Source organism: Guillardia theta (assembly GCF_000315625.1).
Source record: "Guillardia theta CCMP2712 unplaced genomic scaffold GUITHscaffold_58, whole genome shotgun sequence".
Taxonomy (NCBI): domain Eukaryota; class Cryptophyceae; order Pyrenomonadales; family Geminigeraceae; genus Guillardia; species Guillardia theta.
Genome location: NW_005434616.1, coordinates 450,451 through 469,103, shown reverse-complemented (window position 1 = coordinate 469,103; position 18,653 = coordinate 450,451). Strand labels below are relative to the sequence as shown.

The 18,653-nt window shown below is 54.7% G+C and overlaps 5 protein-coding genes across 5 annotated transcripts; 2 read left to right on the top strand and 3 right to left on the bottom strand.

The window, feature by feature from the left end:
- Positions 1-493: 493 nt before the first annotated feature.
- Positions 494-2,830, bottom strand: GUITHDRAFT_159882 (hypothetical protein; the record flags this gene model as incomplete). Its single annotated transcript, XM_005828605.1, has 9 exons — positions 494-959; positions 1,004-1,178; positions 1,227-1,426; positions 1,478-1,594; positions 1,685-1,768; positions 1,841-1,972; positions 2,022-2,235; positions 2,711-2,746; positions 2,809-2,830. The coding sequence occupies 7 exons, from the start codon at positions 2,828-2,830 to the stop codon at positions 1,357-1,359; spliced, it is 675 nt and encodes a 224-aa protein (XP_005828662.1). The 3' UTR covers positions 494-959; positions 1,004-1,178; positions 1,227-1,356.
- Positions 2,831-3,308: 478 nt separating this feature from the next.
- Positions 3,309-5,665, top strand: GUITHDRAFT_141918 (hypothetical protein; the record flags this gene model as incomplete). Its single annotated transcript, XM_005828604.1, has 11 exons — positions 3,309-3,647; positions 3,713-4,153; positions 4,226-4,390; positions 4,423-4,449; positions 4,477-4,530; positions 4,685-4,771; positions 4,818-4,886; positions 4,928-4,981; positions 5,259-5,377; positions 5,435-5,482; positions 5,599-5,665. 11 exons carry the CDS (start codon positions 3,309-3,311, stop codon positions 5,663-5,665), a joined length of 1,470 nt encoding a protein of 489 aa, XP_005828661.1.
- Positions 5,666-5,774: 109 nt separating this feature from the next.
- Positions 5,775-8,217, bottom strand: GUITHDRAFT_112387 (hypothetical protein; the record flags this gene model as incomplete). Its single annotated transcript, XM_005828603.1, has 12 exons — positions 5,775-6,038; positions 6,143-6,208; positions 6,253-6,337; positions 6,382-7,109; positions 7,153-7,256; positions 7,304-7,397; positions 7,442-7,515; positions 7,560-7,647; positions 7,690-7,746; positions 7,790-7,832; positions 7,885-7,973; positions 8,023-8,217. The coding sequence occupies 12 exons, from the start codon at positions 8,215-8,217 to the stop codon at positions 5,775-5,777; spliced, it is 1,887 nt and encodes a 628-aa protein (XP_005828660.1).
- Positions 8,218-9,917: 1,700 nt separating this feature from the next.
- GUITHDRAFT_153793 (hypothetical protein) lies at positions 9,918-11,162 on the top strand. The gene is made up of 11 exons (XM_005828602.1): positions 9,918-9,955; positions 10,020-10,081; positions 10,126-10,180; positions 10,238-10,281; positions 10,327-10,391; positions 10,433-10,496; positions 10,552-10,689; positions 10,733-10,796; positions 10,848-10,892; positions 11,012-11,056; positions 11,101-11,162. The coding sequence occupies exons 7-11, from the start codon at positions 10,565-10,567 to the stop codon at positions 11,152-11,154; spliced, it is 333 nt and encodes a 110-aa protein (XP_005828659.1). The 5' UTR covers positions 9,918-9,955; positions 10,020-10,081; positions 10,126-10,180; positions 10,238-10,281; positions 10,327-10,391; positions 10,433-10,496; positions 10,552-10,564; the 3' UTR covers positions 11,155-11,162.
- Positions 11,163-15,473: 4,311 nt separating this feature from the next.
- GUITHDRAFT_74607 (hypothetical protein) lies at positions 15,474-16,427 on the bottom strand (the record flags this gene model as incomplete). The annotated part of the gene is made up of 1 exon (XM_005828601.1): positions 15,474-16,427. The coding sequence occupies one exon, from the start codon at positions 16,425-16,427 to the stop codon at positions 15,474-15,476; it is 954 nt and encodes a 317-aa protein (XP_005828658.1).
- Between the last annotated feature and the right edge of the window lie 2,226 nt (positions 16,428-18,653).

Here is an 18,653-nt window from a genome sequence, read left to right as displayed (position 1 = left end):
CCTTGTGTGCTCCTCGAGGACAAGGCCCAGCAGGAACTTCGCGTCTTAGATCACCTGCAAATCCCGCCCAACACGCAGGCGGATACTGTGGGCCCGAGCCGCCTCGTGCTGCTCTTCTCGCTGGTGCGGAAGGAGTTCTTCTGGGGTGAACTTCACTCGACGAGGAATTTCCTCGAGTACCTGGACATCTTCAACGAGAACGATGACAGTGCGGACTATGCGCAGGCAATGTCGCAAGCATTCGCCCTGTGCGAGGGATCGATCGAACTCCTGCAGGTCGTCTCCAATGTCTCAGGCGAGCTGGGGGGGCTGCAGGGCAAAGAGAAGGGGATTGAGACGAGAGACGACGTGGTGCGAAGATCGTCGAGGGTAACTTACACCGGCAACTCGGAGGGTTCTCGGAATGCCCTGGCGGAGATAGAGGAGGCGAGAAAGAAGGAAAACGAGCTAGAAGAGGAGATTGAACTGATCCTCTCAAGATCATACACCCTAGACGAATTTGCCATGACTACCTCGGGAGTAGCTTCTATCGTTTACATGTTGGACGCCGGGTATAACTTTGAAGACGCTGTCGACAACGAGGACGAGGATGCAAATGCTATCGTATCTTCCAGCAACGCGAGGAGGAGCGGAAATCTGGTCTGGGTGAAGATGGATTCGCACTGGTCACAGCCATGGCCAGCAGAAGTTTGCTTCGTTCCTGAAGAGATCGCGAGGAGAAACGTGGGCAAGAGCCTCGTGCTGCTGTTTGGGACTCACGAGGAGATGTGGGTGCGGTACCCCCTCACCCTGCCCTTCGACCTCTACTTCGATCGCTTCGTCGAGAAACTTCAGAGTGCTGACGGCAAGGCTGCTCTGAGCGAAGCGCAAGAAAGACAGTCGGACTTGAAGCGGATCAAGGAGAACGCGGGCGTTGACAGCAGCACGGGCATGTACAAGATCCCCGAGATCTTCGACAGGTTTGAAACGAGACTTGAAGTCGCGAAGCTAACGCTGTTGTCAGAGAGATCAAGCTCGGGGCTATCATCGAGGTTGAGGTGCAGGACCCTGAAACTGAAGAGGTGGAATGGGTTCCGGCGAAAGTAATTCGCCTCGACAAGGACGAGAGTTTCCATGTACATATCATCATGATAACGAGCAAGGAGAAGGGCGTGTGGGAGGAGAGGTACACTCACAAGGTGAAGTCCTGTGCTGCTTTACCTGCATCGCTCATGCTGCAACAACAGGAAGAAGGGAAGGAGTGGAGATGGCCTGGAACAGGCGGGGCTTGAACGCTCAGGGATAGCGCGGAGGAAGGGAGGAGGGCACTTGCTCGAAGTAGCGCGTTGGGTCCGTGACGTGAGTGAACCTGACGTATCAGTGCGAGCGCGTCTTGAGGCCATGGCCGCTCTGGTACAAGGCTTCGGGCTTCCCCGCTAACTTGGCGCTGCATCAACTGACCCTCAGCACAACCCAAGCTCAATCTCCAGCTAGTCACCAGCGACGAGCAGAGACGAAGAGAAAGTCGGAGAGTCGGTTCAGGTAGCGCACGGCCGACGCGTCGATGACTGCTTGCTCGTCCTGCTGCAGCGCCACGACGTTCCTCTCAGCCCGCCTGCCGAACAAGAGGCGTCAACAGACTCTTGACCGCTCCCTTGCTACTCCCCCTCCACTCCCCTTCCCGCCCCTGCTGCCCCTCCTCAACCTGCAGACAGTCCTCGCGTTGTGTAGCGTTGCACTTGCAAGCCCCCCGGAGGGGAGGATGAAGTTCTTGAGGGGCGGGAGCTCCCTAAGAGATACAAGACACGATGAGAGAGGGAGCAAGGGAAGCAGGTGGAGGCATAGGAGATAGGAGGAATACTTGTCCATCTCGTCGATCCAAAGCTCGAGATCATCCACCCAGACGTCTTCTACCTTCATCCTCTTCACCTTCTCAGCCGTCTTTTCGCTCGTCGGCGTGGCGATGTGAGCTCCAAGGTCTAGCAGGCGACATCTAGCAAGCTCATGAGCTGCCGAGTTGCACATAAAGACTTGGAAGTCACTGGATGTCTTCCAGGCGAGCAAGCAGAATGTCGTCCTCAACCTTCTCCTTGATTATCATCTCCTTCCCGATTCCCACCGCCGAGTTCAGCTCATCGATGTCTCCCAGCGCATGGAAGATCTTGTCGTCCTTGCGTCTTCGCTCGCCGTTGTAGAGACTCGACTTGCCCTTGTCCCCTGTCCTCGTGTACACTGATACCTGCCTTGCCGTCGCTGCTGCTTCGAACCTCTGCAACCTCGACCCCGCTAGCCTGGAGGTGGCGCTCAACACAGCTGGAGCGCTTGAGCGGGCAACAGGCAGCAGCGACCAGAGGGCTCGACGATGGATCGACAACATGAAGATCTAATGAAGGAGAGGAATCAAGTTAGATGAAGCTAGATCATATCATGAAGATCTAATGAAAGATTGGAACCAAGCTAGATGAAGCTGGATGAAGCTAGATCAATTATGAAGATCTTATGAAGGAGTGGAATCAAACTAGATGGAGCTAGATCATATCATGAAGATCTTATGAAGGAGTGGAATCAAACTAGATGGAGCTAGATCATATCATGAAGATCTTATGAAGGAGTTGAATCAAACTAGATGGAGCTAGATCATATCATGAAGCATCTCGACTAATAAATCTGTTGAACTTAGTCGATTTCATGGTCTGCCAATAGACTTGGAACTAACAAGAAGAGTTCCGACCTCTCCCTCCCTCCTGTCTCTCTCTTCCTCTTTCTTCTGCATGAGCTCTCGTCTCTCTCTTCCTCTTCCTTCTGCATGAGCTCTCCCCGCTCCTTCACCCTCCATCTCGTTTGCGCCCATTGTCGCAGTTCTTGCAACCGATCTCTGAAAGACAGCAAAACCGTCATAGCAAATGATATGCTCGAAATTTAATGTCCTAGAGTGGAAGAACAGAGCGAGAGGAGCGAGCGAGGGAGAGGAGAGGAGAGGAGAGGAGAGGAGAGGAGGGGAGAGGAGAGGAGAGAAGAGGAGAGAGGGAGCGAGGGAGAGGAGAGGAGAGGAGAGGAGAGGAGAGGAGAGGAGAGAGGGAGCGAGGGAGCGAGGGAGAGGAGAGGAGAGGAGAGGAGAGGAGAGGAGAGGAGAGGAGAGGAGCGAGGGAGCGAGGGAGCGAGGGAGAGGAGAGGAGTGGAGAGGAGAGGAGAGGAGGGAGAGAGTGAGCGAGGGAGAGGAGGGAGAGGAGGGAGAGGAGGGAGCGAGGGAGAGGAGAGGAGAGGAGAGAGAAATCGTGGTAGGGGGGAAGTCGCTCATTGACGAATCTTTTTCTTTGCAGCTCGGCGCAATGCAGCGGCTCCGTCAAGAACTTCGGAGACTCGCTGACCAGCCGCTTCCTCTCCCGCCATCACTCAAGGACAGGAGCTTTGACGAGGAGGAGGACAGCTTTGAGGAAGCGAGGAGGACGCGAAGGTATGCGAGCAGGGACGGGCCAAGCTTTGCCAAGACGAGGATCTATAGGGAAGACGACCATGACAAGGAACAGGAAAGGAGGACGAGGGAGGGAGAGAGATCGATGCGACCTCTTCTCAAACTCGGGGAGGAGGAGCTTGGTCTTCTGAGGAAGTACAACATTCACATTCCTTCTCTAGCTCGAGACGAGTTGGAGGAGGCGGCAGCCAGGCATGTGAGAAGCGATGGAGCTTTCGCAGGTCTCGTAGATCTTGTTGGGTGCTCTCGGTGACTCGTCAGACAGACAGGAAAGTCAGAGAGATGGGGAGCGAGACAAGGCCCAGCATCGCACACGTTGGGGCCCTGGGGGAGCAGGGACCTGCCTTGTCCATGCGGGAGCTGTCACGTGAGCACGAGAATCACATACCGATGAGCTGGGAGGCGAAGAGAGCGTTTGCTGAAGCCGCGTCGAGGTCCTACTCTTACTCGGTGAGGAGAGAATCGTCCCGTTTCTCTCGCTCCTCCAACGTCCTGGACTCGCACATGTTCGACGACTGGATGGACGAGCAGGTCAACCGGCCTGACGATTCTCACGGGGATGTGGAGGAGACGAGGATGTCGGGGCAGAGGGAGGAGGCGACAGCATGTCTGCCGGATGTAAATGTTCTCATCCAGCAACTGCAAGAACAAGCCATGCATGAAAGACTGCGGGCACAAATTTCCAACGAATCTGCAAACGAGGTAGGCAAGTCTGTTGTGCCGCTGATGATTTACTCCTTGCTCTGTCTGTTTGCCATCTTCACACCTGCACAGATTTTGTCACATGCCGTGAGTGGACGAAGAGACCAAGATCTTGCTGTAAAGACTCAAAACCAAGAAGTGCAGACGGACGAGAGCAACTCTGACAAACAGCAGCGGTCAGACATTGCAGGCGTGCTGAAAGAAACTCTCCACGAACTCAGTCTGGTTGTCAAGCAAGTACATCTCACTGTCTGACTACTGCTTGTCAGGTCCGATCAAGATTGCAGAAGGAGCAGGTGACTAGAGAACAGGAAGTGTTGCAGCATAAAGAACAAGTCTCCGAGCTCAATGGAAGCATCAAGCATCTCTCCCAGCAGGTTTCTCCTCCTCCTCCTCCTCCTCCTCCTCCTTCACCTCCTCCTCCTTCTCCTCCTCCTCCTCCTCCTCCTCCTCCTCCTCCTCCTCCTCCTCCTCCTCCTCCTCCTCCTCCTCCTCCTCCTCCTCCTTGTCTCCCGCTCATCTTTCTGTAAGGTCGAGGAGATGCAAGTTGCGAAGAGAGACGCTCAGACCTACATCGACGTGCTTGAGAGCGACTGTGCCAACCTGAGACGAGAGCTGGTGACGTCGCTGCTGCTCTAGACAATCAGACTGACCGGCAGGACAGGAGACTATGCAGAGCTCGCACAGCAACCTGTCGACAGTCGAGAAGCAGCAGAAAGATCTCATCCTTGAGGTCTCTCTCCGCCTCCTCCCCCGCAACCTCACGAGATGCAGTTGACCGACCAGCTGCACGCCTGCAGGGAGCAGCTGCGAGCTGAGAAGAGCAAGGTGCAGGACCTCAGGGAGGAAATGGAGGAGGCGCGAAACTCGTCAGAAGCCTTCGCTCTCGAACTGAAAGTATCGCGAGAGATGGCGGAGATGAGCAGCAAAGCTCTTCAGTGCCGCCTTGAGCTCTCCTCGGTGACCCTCCTCCCCTCTGTCCTCTCGTCCTCAATCCTCCTCCTACTTATTCCCTTTCCTTCCCGCTTCATCATCGCTCCGCCTCGCATTTGGCCGCCTCCTCTTCATCCTTGTCTTGATGTCCTTTTCCTTGTTCTCTTTCCAGCTGCTCACTGGCGCGTGTCAGTTTGCCATGCAGCTCCGTCAGATGCTCGCTGGCTCTGCTCCTGCCGTCGCCTCTCTCTTATCCTCTCCTGTGCGCTCAGACAAGCTCGCAGCATCAGGGTGATTTGACCTGTTCTGCTCTTCCTCCCCCGCGTCCTCGATGATAGGCAGCTGCAGGTACAAGGACGGGCTGCTAGACTTGGAGCATATGCTCAAGGAAATCAAGTTAGTCCTCCTCCCTGAGCCTCTTGCTCAGCTCGCAGTCCTCTGCTCGCCTTCCCTTCTCCTCTTGCCTTCTCCTCCTCGTTTGCTTTCGTCTCGCTCACTCACACGAGTGGCAGAGCATTGAAGAGCGTGTTGGCGGATTATCTGGCAGAGAAAGTTGGGCAGGATTGTGCGATGCAGTGAGGAGAAGATGGTAAAGAGTTAGCGAGTCTGTATCAGATCGAGCCATGAAATGTTCAAGTTAAGTTTAAACGTCTATGTACAAGATAGAGTGACAAGTTACATGCTTGACTCATTCGTTCCAGTCCGACTCCTCTACCGTCACCTCTGCCTCCTTCATCTCGCCCAGGCTCGGACGGGCTGACGGGTCGGCCCCGGCGAGGGTCTCGGAGAGAATGTCGAGCTTGCGGCTGATAGCGTCGATCTGCTTGGAGGAGCGGAGGCGGGAGGGGTCGGACACAAGGAACTCAGTCAGAGCGTTGAGACGGTCGGAGAGCGCGAGCACGTTGAGCTTGACGCTCTCCAGAGACGTCAGTTGACTCTCAATCCTCTGAAGCTGCTCCAAGTCAGCGAGTAGAGACTGACAAGCGGAAGAGTGAAAGAGGAGGAGAAGGATGTAGCAGGTAACAGCAACTCGTGGATCCGAGGAGGTCGAGGTACCTTGCGGTTGACGATGGAGCTCAGCTCGTTGTCGCCTCCCTCGAGCATGGGAGCAGCTTTGATCACCTGCGCTCTCCTCAGCGCGAAGAAGCAGCAGGGGCAGCACGCACCTCAGCATAGTTCGACCCATTGGAAGGGATGCGATTGAATATCCTCTCTCCTCCTCTCCCCTCCTTCTCAGCCCTCCCGTCTTGCCTGCCCCTTAGTCAGCAACGCCCCACCTCCTCCATCCTCCTCACGCGTCGCTGGACACTCGCGCAATCTCGTCCTCGAGCTCGTTCTCGATTTCCTCGTTCTCTTCCGGCTCCACCTTGCCGAGGGAGCGTCGCAGAAGTTTGATCAAGCCGTCCAGCTGCTCCCTGAACGCGTCCTCGGGCTCCTTGTCCAGCTCTGACTTGACTCTTGCGTGCGTGTGTACCATGATGGCTGTGAACATATTAAGGCACAAGACGAACTGAACGGTCAGGAAAGAGTAGACAAGAAGCGGCGTGAGAGAGTCGTCGATGGCCGCCATCTCCTTGTACACGGAAGAGTCTCCCATCATGATGAACATCATGCTCTGAACCGACGTTGTGAAGCTCCGGAAGTTGACAGACTTGTCTCCGAAGAGGGTGTAACAGCCAAGGGTGTACATGATGAAGACGATGCTGAAGAAGACGAAGAAGGGAACCACTTCCAGCAGAGCTCTTGCGACTACTCGAAACAAGTGATCAGCCCCATCATAGAAGGTCGCGTACTTGAAGAGCCGCGCGAAGAGAAGGATGGACAGGGCAACGACGAGGTTGTTGTCAGACGTCGTCAGCCTCGGGATGCGTTGGAGGTCGATGTAGGTGCTGGAGACGGACGAGGTGTTGAGGTTTGCGTACTGCTGGTCCACCATAGACAAGGAGCTGATGCGGATGGCGGCGATGGCGGCGATGAGGCCGCACTCGATGAGGCGGACCCAACCCCAAAACCTCTTGATGTACTGCTCAACGTCAGACTTGCAGGCTCGCCCCCTACCCGCTGACCTCAAACCCCAGCTCCTTGGCTGCTAGGTACTCGTCAAAGAGAAACTTCAGCTCGATGGCGCAGAAGAGCAGCTGAAAGATCAGTTTGAAGACTCCTGTGACTCCTGTCGTAGTTGGAGTCACAGCTGGAGGGGTTGAGGTCATCGAGTACCCTGGTACATCTTGAGAGGAAGAGCGATGAAGCTCGAAGAGGTCACGAGCCCTCCGAACGGAGGCATCTCTGCCGTTAGCGACATGAAGAGACACTGAGCGATCAAGTCACTGCTGTCCTCGTCTCGTCCATGCTCACCAGCTGGAGGGAGGGGTTGAAGAAGGTGGCGCTGATCCGAACGAGTCTCGAGTTGACGTCAAGCCAGCCATGCACTGCCCTTGTCTTCACCACGAGCCTCCTTCCTCAACAAGCTCACGTTTATGAAACGACAGAATGTCTTGCGCTTTGCTCGCGTTGTATTGAGGGAATTCCATGATGAAGCCGCCGGTTTCATACTCGCCGAACTGTCTCAGCCATCAGAGCTCTCAGCAGGTACAGCACAAGACCTGAGTGCTTATCGTGTCCCCAAAAGGATCCCCAGGACTCCACACGAACGGGAGAGCCTGTTGTCAAGTCAGTAGCTTCACAGCAGGTCTCGACAGCTACTGGCAGCCCGTACGACTGATGGTCCGCGTTCCTCGTGGTGATGCTGGCATCTGCTAGTCACATCGCGCTACTCGAAGCCTGAAAGCCTCGCCCACCTCGGATAGCAGGAGATGGAGCTCTGCGAGAATAGCGAATGATTCAACCATTCGGGCAAGCTCTCGCAGTTCGCAGCCTTTCCTCTGACCTGGCCACACCATCAGCCAAAAGCTCTCGAGGTCCTCCAGGTGGTACACCTGTCGCAGCCGGATCGTTCCTATGAGGTAGTTGTAACCCAGCACGTTTCCCAGCCCGCTGCTGGGAGTGTCTTGATAGTAGATGGAGGGGATGAATTGCCCCTGCAGCCACTCCCACAGTTGGACGATGTCGACGAGATCCTCCCAGCTGGAGACGTTGTAGCATCCTGAGCCGTGCAGGATCTTCGCTCTCATTCTTCGATCACAACAGGTCAGTCAGTCTCGTCATTTGTTTCCGCATCCTGACCTCTCTGACAGGAAATAAGCGTCTTGTCCCGGGCGACCAAGAAACCATCCAAGTGTAAAACATACTAGAAGACAGATAAACAGTAAAACTTCTCGCTGCTTCTCGCTGGGGCGAGCTGTGAATGTCTGATACAACAAACTCTCTCGAAATCTGGCCGATCTTCGAGCATACACGCCATTTCCTGTACAAAGTTTCAAAAACCAACTTGCGACAAGGAGGACAAGAGAGAATGCGTGTGTGTTTGATGTCTGAGAATTATTTCCTGACTCGAAGGAAGAGAGAGACAGAGAGAACGGTGAAGGAGAGAGTACACGCAGGAGATCGGGAACCTGGTCTGACGCGGTCATCCGGCATGGCGGTTAGGCTGGCAAAGCGGTGAAGTGAAGGAGAGGATGAAGAGGAACAGCAGGAGATAAGACAGAAAGAGGAAGAAAACTGGAGGCAGAGACAAGGAAGGAGGGGGAGGAGGAGGAGGGAGGGCGGGACAAGGACGGCGGGAAGGAGGCGAGACGGGGGAAGGGAGGAGGGAGGGAGGAGGGAGGAGGGAGGAGGGAGAAGAGTTTTGGGAAACTGACTTGGAACTGGTCAAGGGGATGTGGGGGTGACAACAAAGAGATAAGGTTCAGCTGAAGGGGGTGGGTGGGGTATCGCAAGAAGGAATGAGACTAGAGAACAGGGGTGGTAAATAATTAGAAAGGCGGTAGGGTACTTGTGAGCGCGGGGTGGTAGTGCCTGTCGCCGATGCTACCAGCCGGTCCTACAGTGAGCGAATGGAGGCACAAGAATGGCGAGAGAGCGAGAGAAGAAGAGAAGAAGAGATGAGAGAAGAAGAGATGAAGAGATGAAGACGACAAGACAAAAACTTTTGGTGTCTCATCCTCCCATCATGCCCCTCTCTGTTTGCCGTCAGCCTTTTGAGTCTTCTGTCACCGTGTCCTCGCGGTGTTGCAAGGATTGAAAGAGATGGAGGCAATGAAAGCTTCTCCCGACAGTCTTTCCCTCATCTCCTTCTACGCTTCTGGTCAGCAAGGTGGGATTCAGGATGAGAAAACAAGAAAAGAGACCGAGATGCGGTCCTGTAGCTCGTTGGTGATCGCTTGTTGTACTACTGCAGCCATGCTGAGCGATTGTTCAGGCTTATCTTTCAATCCAATCAGACGAGGAGAGTCCTGAGGAGGAGCTGAACTGGGAACTAACGATTCCACGGGAAGTCGAACCAGAATCACCCAAGGGCCATAGGAGACACTCCAAACCGAAGCGAAGTGAGGACGAAGCTTGCCTGGTATTCGTGACTGATTCTTGACAGATGGCAACGACGAGGGCAAGGAGGAGGGAGACGTCAAACCCAAGATTCATGTGGAGGAAGCAAGCTTGTGCCATAGCATGACCACATGCCCAGGTCTACCGCAGCAGATCCGAAGCTCATCTTGCTGCCATGGATGACCCAGCCAGGTTATCTCTTCCCCAGCTCGCTGAGGCCAAGCATGCTTCTGCCTTTAAAGACGCGTTCGACGATCAAGTCGCTACAAGAATGGCGGAAGGAAGGAAGCAGAAGGTTGCTACCAGGACCAAGATGTAAGTGCTGCTGCAATGAACATATGCGAGGTGAGATTCTTTCAGACCTGCTCGTACAGGACACAAGTATCATGCCAACTCTTTCATTAACGAGGGCGTCGAAGAGTTTATGTGCGAAAACACTCTGTTCTGAGATCTTTTGAGATAGTTTTCTGATATCAGTCGTTGAGATCAGGAGCATATGTAAAATAAGTTATGGTTCTGCAGGAAGAGATTACAAGAACGTCTTGATGAATAGTATCAGCTCGTCAATCTCGTTCGCTTGCTCACTTACGTTGTAGATCGTTCCTTTCGCAAGGAGGCCATGGAGGGGCACAAACTCAACGAGGACTCGAGGTGATCAGCTGCTCTCACCCCAACATAACGTAACAGATCAGTAACGACCCCTTGCAGAGAAGCAGACCCATACCTGAGAGCCTTCCGGGAACAGGAACTGAGTACCGGCGTCCTTTGCTTGCGAGTGTCTCCTCACTCCTCAGCAGAACTCGAGCAGATTCGGCTGGATGTCAAAGTGAAGCCCAAGGTTAACTTGCCTAAGTGGAGCATGGTGAGCAAAGGTCCTTGTGATGAATCTAAGTTTGCGTCAGGGGCGAGAGAAGAAACAAGAAGGCTTCCTTCAGAACATCTTTTCTCGCAACAAATACTTGAGTCGGTGCTGACTCCAACATCTTGCGATCCAGCAGTGACATGCCTCTCCCCTCCACCAGCATGCGATCTAAGATGCCGATACGAGAAGTCCCTCAAACCGTGTGGGAACGAGCGTCTGGCGTGCCCGGGCTCCTGGCCAAGCCGATCTCTCTCCGCAAGTCAAAGCTCTCAGAAGAATTCTCAGCGCCGTATGATAGGTGGAGTGACAGACGGGTAGGGAGGAAACTGACGTAGGGCCAGCGACTCTGCGACGTCGGAGGAGGAGGAGGAGGACCAGAAGGAGGAGGAGATGTATGCTCTCGAGGTTCTGCTTGCTGCCCTTGCTCCACTCCTGCTCCTCTAATCCCACCTTCAGATCGAAGTCAATCCGATCAACGGCGAGGGGATGCCCCTGCTTGTGGTACACTCCTGTTTGCATCTTGACATGTCCATCTCTCTATGTCTTGACATGTCTATCTCTCTATGTCTTGACATGTGTACTTTTCTGTCTGGGCGTTTTCTAATACATGGTCGTTGCAGAACTCTCGGAGTGACCGGGTGCTGCATCAGCCAGCAGCAGCTCAGGTGGGAGATGGAGGAGGCGAATGTCTTGCTGACAGAACTGACAGAGAAATCAAGGACGCGAGAGACGAGAGATAGTTCCCAAACGACACGCAGCTTAGATATACTGTAAATACTGACCATGTAGTAGATACACCACACCTCACGTTCTCCCTCACGCCTCTATCGACTACCCGCCTGCCGAGCTTGTCCTGTCACTTTGATGCGTTACAATAGCCTCTGACTAGTCGAAAGATTCCTGGCAACAGACCAACTTCTGCCTCCTTTGGTTCCTCTGCCTTTCTTCTTGACTCCTTCTAACTCGCTGCCTTTCTTCTTGACTCCTTCTAACTCTCTTCTCGTGCCTCCTCTCCTTTCCTTCCACGTCTCCTTCTCCTCGTTCTCCTCCCACTCCCTTGCTCTCGTTGCTTCTTCTCCTTCTCTCCCCACTCCCCTAGTCGCTTCCCTCGCACTGCAGCACCTCAGGTTTCTTTTTCTGCTGGACCTAATTCGCACTGGTCAGTTGCGCTACCTGGGGAGAGGTGAAGACCGAGAGGAGGCTGCGAATGTAGGCAAGACATGTTGCTTGCTGCATCTTGCGAAGGAGAAGATGACGACGCCAGGTGGGTATCAGAGCCTCTTGCTCGCTTTCTCCTCGTCTTGCTTGGTCTCTGATAGACAGCAGTTGGGGAAGCGAGTTTGAGGATGGCGACAACAGCGAAGAGGATCATACTGACAAGGAGATCGAGTGAGAAGACTTCATATACTCGACCTGCTTCTCAACCTTACATCAGCTCCATCACCTACTCGGCCATCAAGTGCATGCACCAGGTGGCGTTGACGCCACCCGAGGCCCTCGAGCATGGACCAGAGCACGACGCGTATGTCGAGGCAGCGAGCTCGTGGCGACTTGACAGCATGAGCGTCAGGTCCAACACCGGCATCCCCCACTACATCCATGCTTGCAACGGCATGCGCGTCCGCCTTCAGCCCCTCGTCGTCGCCGCGCTCAACCATCCTGACATGGAGCTGCAGCATGCAGGTGCGAGCCAACGCCAGGCGATGACGTCGCTGAGCTCGTGACAGGCCTGGTGGAGCGAGAGGGTCTGAGCTTGGCGGCTGCCATGAAGCACAATCGAGGTCTCTTGCGCCTTCTTCGCAGCTTGTCTGACGTGCAGTTAGTTGTGCAAGCGATCAATCTCAGCGGAAACAGCCTCAAGTCTGCCGGCGACACTCTTGCGCGAGCGCTGGAACAGAACGATCGAGTGACTCAAGTCAGAATCAAAGCTGCTGACCTCACCCCAGCTGCTGGAACAAGCTTCGGTGCTCTGCTCCGGTCCAATTGCTCCATCACGTTACTTGACCTCTCCAGCAACAAGCTGGGAGACAGAAGCCTGTCTGCGCTCCTCCTCGCTCTCTGCACCAACTCCACGGTGAGAAGTGCTGCTGTTAAGCTGAGCTTGAGCGAGTTGCAGCTTCGACATCTCTTCATCGCTGACAACGGCATGGCCGCTCTCAGCGCTCGAGCATGTCAGAACATGCTGCCTTGCAACACAAGCCTCAGAGTTCTCGACCTTTCATGGAACCACTTACAGCTGTCAGATATCAGGTCCTTCTCTCTCCTCTTCTTCATATCCCCTCTGCTTTTTACTTTCCTCCTTCTTCTCCTGCATGGCTTCTCCCTTGACGAGCGTTCAGGTCTATCAGTGGGGGTCTAGCAGGCAACTCAACCCTGCAGTCGCTCAATCTCTCCTGGAATGGTCTCAGCGGCAGCAACGTGCAGCGACTCAACGAGGACTGCTTCCTCGCCTTCACCCGCGCCCTTGACACCTCCCACTCCCTCACCGAGCTCGACCTCAGCTACTGTCGCATCTCCGAGACACAAGGTGCCCCTCCCTCTTCTCCTGCCCCTGCTCTCTGTGACCTCGAGCTGCTAGCCGTCTTCCTCTGCAGTGCCATCAGCACCAACAAGGGCTTGACCAGCCTGAAGCTCGACGGCAATCCCATCGGTGACTCCATCACGCACGTTCACGCAAAGCTGCGAGCTAGGCAGGAGAGCGTCGCGACGTTCCGCTACTCGGCCAACGGCTGCACGTCGAACAGGAGCAAGTAGAGAAGCAGAGGAGGAGGCGCCGAGTGACGAGCCGGCAGGGCGAGAGGCTTCGACGACCTGAACCCCTCGGGGCACTACCGGCTGGACGTGTCGATCGCTGAGGACCTGCGGGTGCTGCGCATCCTGGTGAGCCGCGTGCTAGCGGATGTGCGGTGACGGCGAGGCAGGAGAAGCAGGCGAAACGAAGCGACGGGGAGGCTTGGAGGAGCGAGAGCTGCAACGGCGAGCGCTTCCAGTACCTCCCGGCCAGCGGGAAGCCTTGGCGTATCCCCTTGTCAGGCGTGGTCGAGCTTGACTTCGTGCTGCTGGATGGAACCAAAGTGAGTCAGCGACTGACCGAGCGACTGCTGGTGACGAGGGGACAGGCGGAGGCGGAGGCGAGCGAGGAAGCGTTCAAGTCTCTGACTGAGATCATGTCCAAGAACTCCGACGAAGAGGCGAAGATCGACATCCTTCAGCGAGCATGCTCGGTCTCTTCACTCTTCTGACCTCCCCAGCTGACTGTGCAGCAGGTCATGACATTCTCAGTTCGACAAGCCATCAACATGCTCTTCATGTGAGCAGCCGTCAAATATTCTCTCGTGACTTCCCGCAGGTTCTCGTTGGAGAGCTGCAGGGAGAAAGCGCTAGTGATGCTGTTCTCGCGCATCATAGACCGGCGCAACCTGTGGCTGTGCAACAAGGCGTTCTCGGAGCGATCGAGGCTGAACCTGCAGCGAAGGCTCGGGGCGAGGCAAGAGGAGGGAGCGAGTGCCAGCACGTGATGCTCGAGCAGGTTCGTGATGATGAGCGACGCTCCTGTCTCCGGTAGGTTCTGGTTGGACTTGTCAAAGAGCAACGACAGGAAAGTTTTACAGCTGATGATGGAGGACGTGGAGGGAGAAGTGACAGATGTCAAGCTGCTGCATCACAATACGACTGTCTACCAAGCCGACAAGATCGACATGTCGAGATTACAAGGAGAGCTGGTCGACAGCTGGAGTGAAGGTGGGGTGGGGTGGGAGGTGTTTGTAGAGGGTTGACAACCCTGGTATCAGCCTTGTCTGCGGGAGTTGTCGAGTTGTGTTATGCGTCATCAGGCAAGAAAGACGCGCAAGAGCAGGACAAGGTCAGGCGGGTGCACAGCAGGTTGCAAGATCACACAGAGAGCAGCAGCTCTAAATTGATGACCACTACGAGAGAAGGAACAGCACAGATGAAGATATGAGCACCACAGAGACGATCAAGATAGCGAGGAGGAAGACAAGGGAACAAGGAGGACGAGGACGAGGACAAGGAGGACAAGAAGGAGCGATGGTTCATTCTAACAACTTGATCTCATTGGGTGCGATGGGAACAGCGGAAACTAAACATCCGCTGCAGCACCATAGATACAGAGAAGAGGATATGGGAGGAGAGGAAGGGGAGGAAGAGGAAAGAGGGGAAGAGGAGGATTCAAGGCTGGATTCACTCCTCACTTCAACTCTCTCCTCCTCTCCGAGCTCCTGCTGCATCATACGCTCGATTCTTTCACAGAACATCTCCTCGAGAGAGTGGTGGAGCAGGGGATTCCTGAACAAGACTCAGAATCAAACATCAGGGGCAGAGCACTAGCACAAGGAGAAGCACGAGCTCGAGCAAGAACTAGAGCGGCGCCACCACCACCATGAGGAGCAGGGACAAGAACAGGGAGGGGAGGGGGGGAGCAGGAGCAGGAGGAGGAGGGAAACACCAGCTCTTGTGGAAGGTCTTGCAGGTGACTTGCAGTATTCCCCTTGGTTGCCTTCGTCGCAAGACCCTCCACAAGGTCGACCACCTGGTAAGAGAGTCGTCGAGCACGAGAGCCGTTGCGTCACTTGAAGTCGGGGCTAATCGAACGTCGACCACGGCAAAGAGTTGTACGATGTCGAATATTCCCTTGAGGATTGTTTGTTGATCATCATTGAAGTCCAAAGAAGGAAAGACAAAGAAGTATCGGCCGTCGAGACTTCTCTTTCCCTGGGCAGAAGTCAAAGTCATCGTCATGGACATTGGCATCGTAATCGTGAGAAGACATCCTATCCTACCTTGACGCCAAGGGAACCAAGAGACTTGTAGACCATCGAGAGGGAGCTCGGGAGGATGTTTTGGTAGCAAAAGCAAAAAAGAGTCTGACGTCTTGTTGTCTCGTGCATCATAAAAACCTCCTTGAAACTCTGACGACGATGATTTGATCCCCAATGCAACAGCTGAGGGGCGCCTTTCGTTACCTTTCACATCCTTCAGTACCCCCTCGGCTTCCTCTGATGCCGCCCATCCTCTCTCCTCCTCCTCCTCCTCCTCCTCCTCCTCCATCTCACCGCTTCTCTTTCAGGTAGGCCCGAATTCTTTCTCTCCAGCTTCTGCTAGAAAGTAAGACCTGATTTCTCCCTCCTCCTCCCTCCTCACTTGTTTTGAGCCTGCATCCCCCGCGTACCACGACCAGGCATTTCTTGGAAGTTTCTGGAAAGGCCAGAGAGGAGGCAAAGTAGAACGAGACGCATCGGTCTCCTCCGCCTCCTCCTGCCGCATATGCGCGAGGATAACTCGGTTCTGCGGGGTAATGCTGTCTGATATCTTGCAGCAACGTACGATGTATCCCATCCGCCGCAGGCAGCGAACCCGCGCCGAGTCGATCGCCGCCCCCATCCCCACACGCTTCGACATCCTCCGCACGAACGGGAGCGCCTCCTCTCCTCGCGGGTGCTGCAGGAACGTCATGGTACTCGAGCTGTCCTGCAGGGAGTGGCAGCATGGCACCAGCACCATCTGCGCCCTCGCAGCTGCCCCGAGCTCCATGATGGTGTCCGTCAGAGCCCCACACGCATGCACTGCAACCAGCAGCGAGTCCCTCCTGGGCCGCAGGTCCGCCAGGTCTCCCTCGACGTGTCGGAACCTCGACCCCAAGTTGGGCCAGCGTTGGAGGAACTTGTCGGTAATGCGACATGCAGCGCTGGACTTGAACTTGTCGACACACAGCACGTTGCGCCTCCCCGAGTCGTCGAGGATGAGCAGGGCCCAAGAGAGGAGCGTGTTGCCTCCTGCCAGGTCGACGACCTGAACAGAGTGAGGGAAGGCAGCATGGATGATACTCGCGCTTTCCCAGCTCTCGTGAACTTCCTTCCTGGGCACAACTCCATCGAGTTCGCACACGAGGCGGGCGAAGAGATCAAAGAGAGAGGAACCAGCGTAGTCCTTCAGGTCGAAGACATCAAGCTTGTGCTTCGAGATCCTTTTCGTGTGGACCTTACCTCCTCCTCCTCCTGTGGGAGTCAATACATCCATGAGCGGATCCCCTCCCTGATCCCATGCAAACTTTGTGCTCAGCTGTCTATTTCGATCCCCTGCCATGATCACTCCCTGAGGCTTCAGACATCTGTTTCCGAAGACGCTGAGTCTGCTGCCTGCCTGTCTTCTCCAACACCATGATCCCCCCGCCCCTTGCCAAGCCTCCGCTCCCCCCAAGATCAGCAGTCCTACTGCCACTCCTCTCATGCCCAACCCTCTTCTTAGGTTGTAGCGCTGCGATCACCTCCTCTCTCTCATCCCCTCGCACATCCTGCTGCTCAAGCTAGTATCATCGTCCTCATCCCTTGCTTTTATCGAGTTCGCCTCGTTCACCTTCCTGTTGCACGTGCAGCCACCGAGCCCCACTGCTAGCCTAGCCAAGTCAAGTAACTTTGAACCACTTCCTCACGGCACTACCCGGGCTCGCACGCGTCCTTTACTCAAAGTTAAGTTAAAAATCAGTACGAGGACAATCAGGAGAGTCGAGGAGGGCAGGCTTGACCCTGACACTGAGAGCCGCACTGGCCAAACGGCGAGACTCAGAGAAAAGACAGCGAGAACGGCAAACCCGGGCTCAGTCACTGGGCGAGGCGGTGGCCGGCGGGCTCGGCCTGGCGCGGCGCGGCGGTCGCGCCGCGTGACTCAGTCGAGGCCGGCCTCCGGTGCGTCCGAAATCGGATGGTCGGCGGCGACGGTCAGACGGCGAGGCTCGAGCGGCTCAGGGGAGCGACCCGGCTGCTGCCGGGCCTGTCGGAACTTCGGAAAGGCCGGACCGTCAATCGGCGGGGAGCGCGCGGCGCGGCAGCCTCAATCCGTTAGCCTCCGAGTCCCGGAGTCCGGGCCGGGCCGGGCCGTGCGAACCGTGCAAGTAGGATTTCACAATTATTTACTAATTTTCTACATCTTCCACATTTTTATCCTTAATATTTCAAATTGATAAGCTTGTTTCCATTCAGATTTAAGAAGGTCCTTACACAGCCCCACCCCCACCCCCTCCGCCCGAGACCTTTCGATACCTTCGTAAAAGTTACCTCCAGCACCATTCCATGAATCATTAATACCCCCTCTTTTCCCAGAAAACAAACCGGTGATCGATCTATTCCTGATTACCCTACCCCCCTCTTTACCCGATGCTCATGAATCAGGAACACCGGTAATTATTACTCCCACCCCATGTAGTATTGAACCCACTAGAAATGAGCTTTTGCACCGGTACTTGTATCAAACGTTGTGAGTTCTCCTACGTGTTTTCTGTTGCAGGGTACAAAGTGAGTACCCCCACCCTACCCACTCACCCTCTCCGTCGTCTACCCCCACCTCTTTGACCACTTGCCTCACCTGATAACCATATATGTACCCCTACCGCCCATTTTCCTTTCCCCTACCCCCACTCCATACTGGGACCTGGACCCTCCTCCTGAGACCACCTCCTCGTGCTGAGGTCATTGGACTACCACCTTCCTTATTTGTAACGAATTTTAAAACAGTTGTAAACGAACTCTAGTGATTTCTTTCACAATTTAACCCGAATCTGAACTATTTTAGGTGATTTATAGCTTGTTTGCAGAATCTTGACTACTATGGAGTTATTTTAATATAGTTTTATGGACCACCGCCTCCATTTTGTACCCCACCCTGATTCGAAATTGGATATGTGTACCCCACCCTACGCTTTGCGTCATGCCGTTACAATCGTTACTTTGTCGGCATCGCAATGGTACAATGTCGCTACATCCCAATTCTGTCCTCGGTCGCCTTACACATGCTCGTCTTGGATCTCGATCTCTTCCTCTGAGCCTACCTTTTCCTTTTCCTCTCACTCCTCTCACACCGTTTCTGCTCACAGTTGTGTTTTCTTTACGCGTGCTCTTTGTTCTGTGTACAGTACCCTGTCGAATGTGCACGTTCGGAATTCGATCTTTACCGATCTCAGTTTCACAGATCACAGAGAACTTGCAGAGACCTCCTCTCAAATGTTCCTAATAGCAAGCTGTTGATTTCGACCTCCCTGATTCCACCCTCATCACCTGTATTGATGCTTGTCGATTCTGTGTGGAACTGTTCAAGAGTCGTCAAAGATCATCCTTTTCTCTGTCCTTCCATCCTTCTCCCGCGTATAAACTTTTGAGACAGTGTTTTTCCTCCTGTTCTTGTAAGGCTACGAGAATGAGACCCAGTATCCTGCTCCAATACGCCGTTAGTCACTAGTTATCTTCAGTCTAA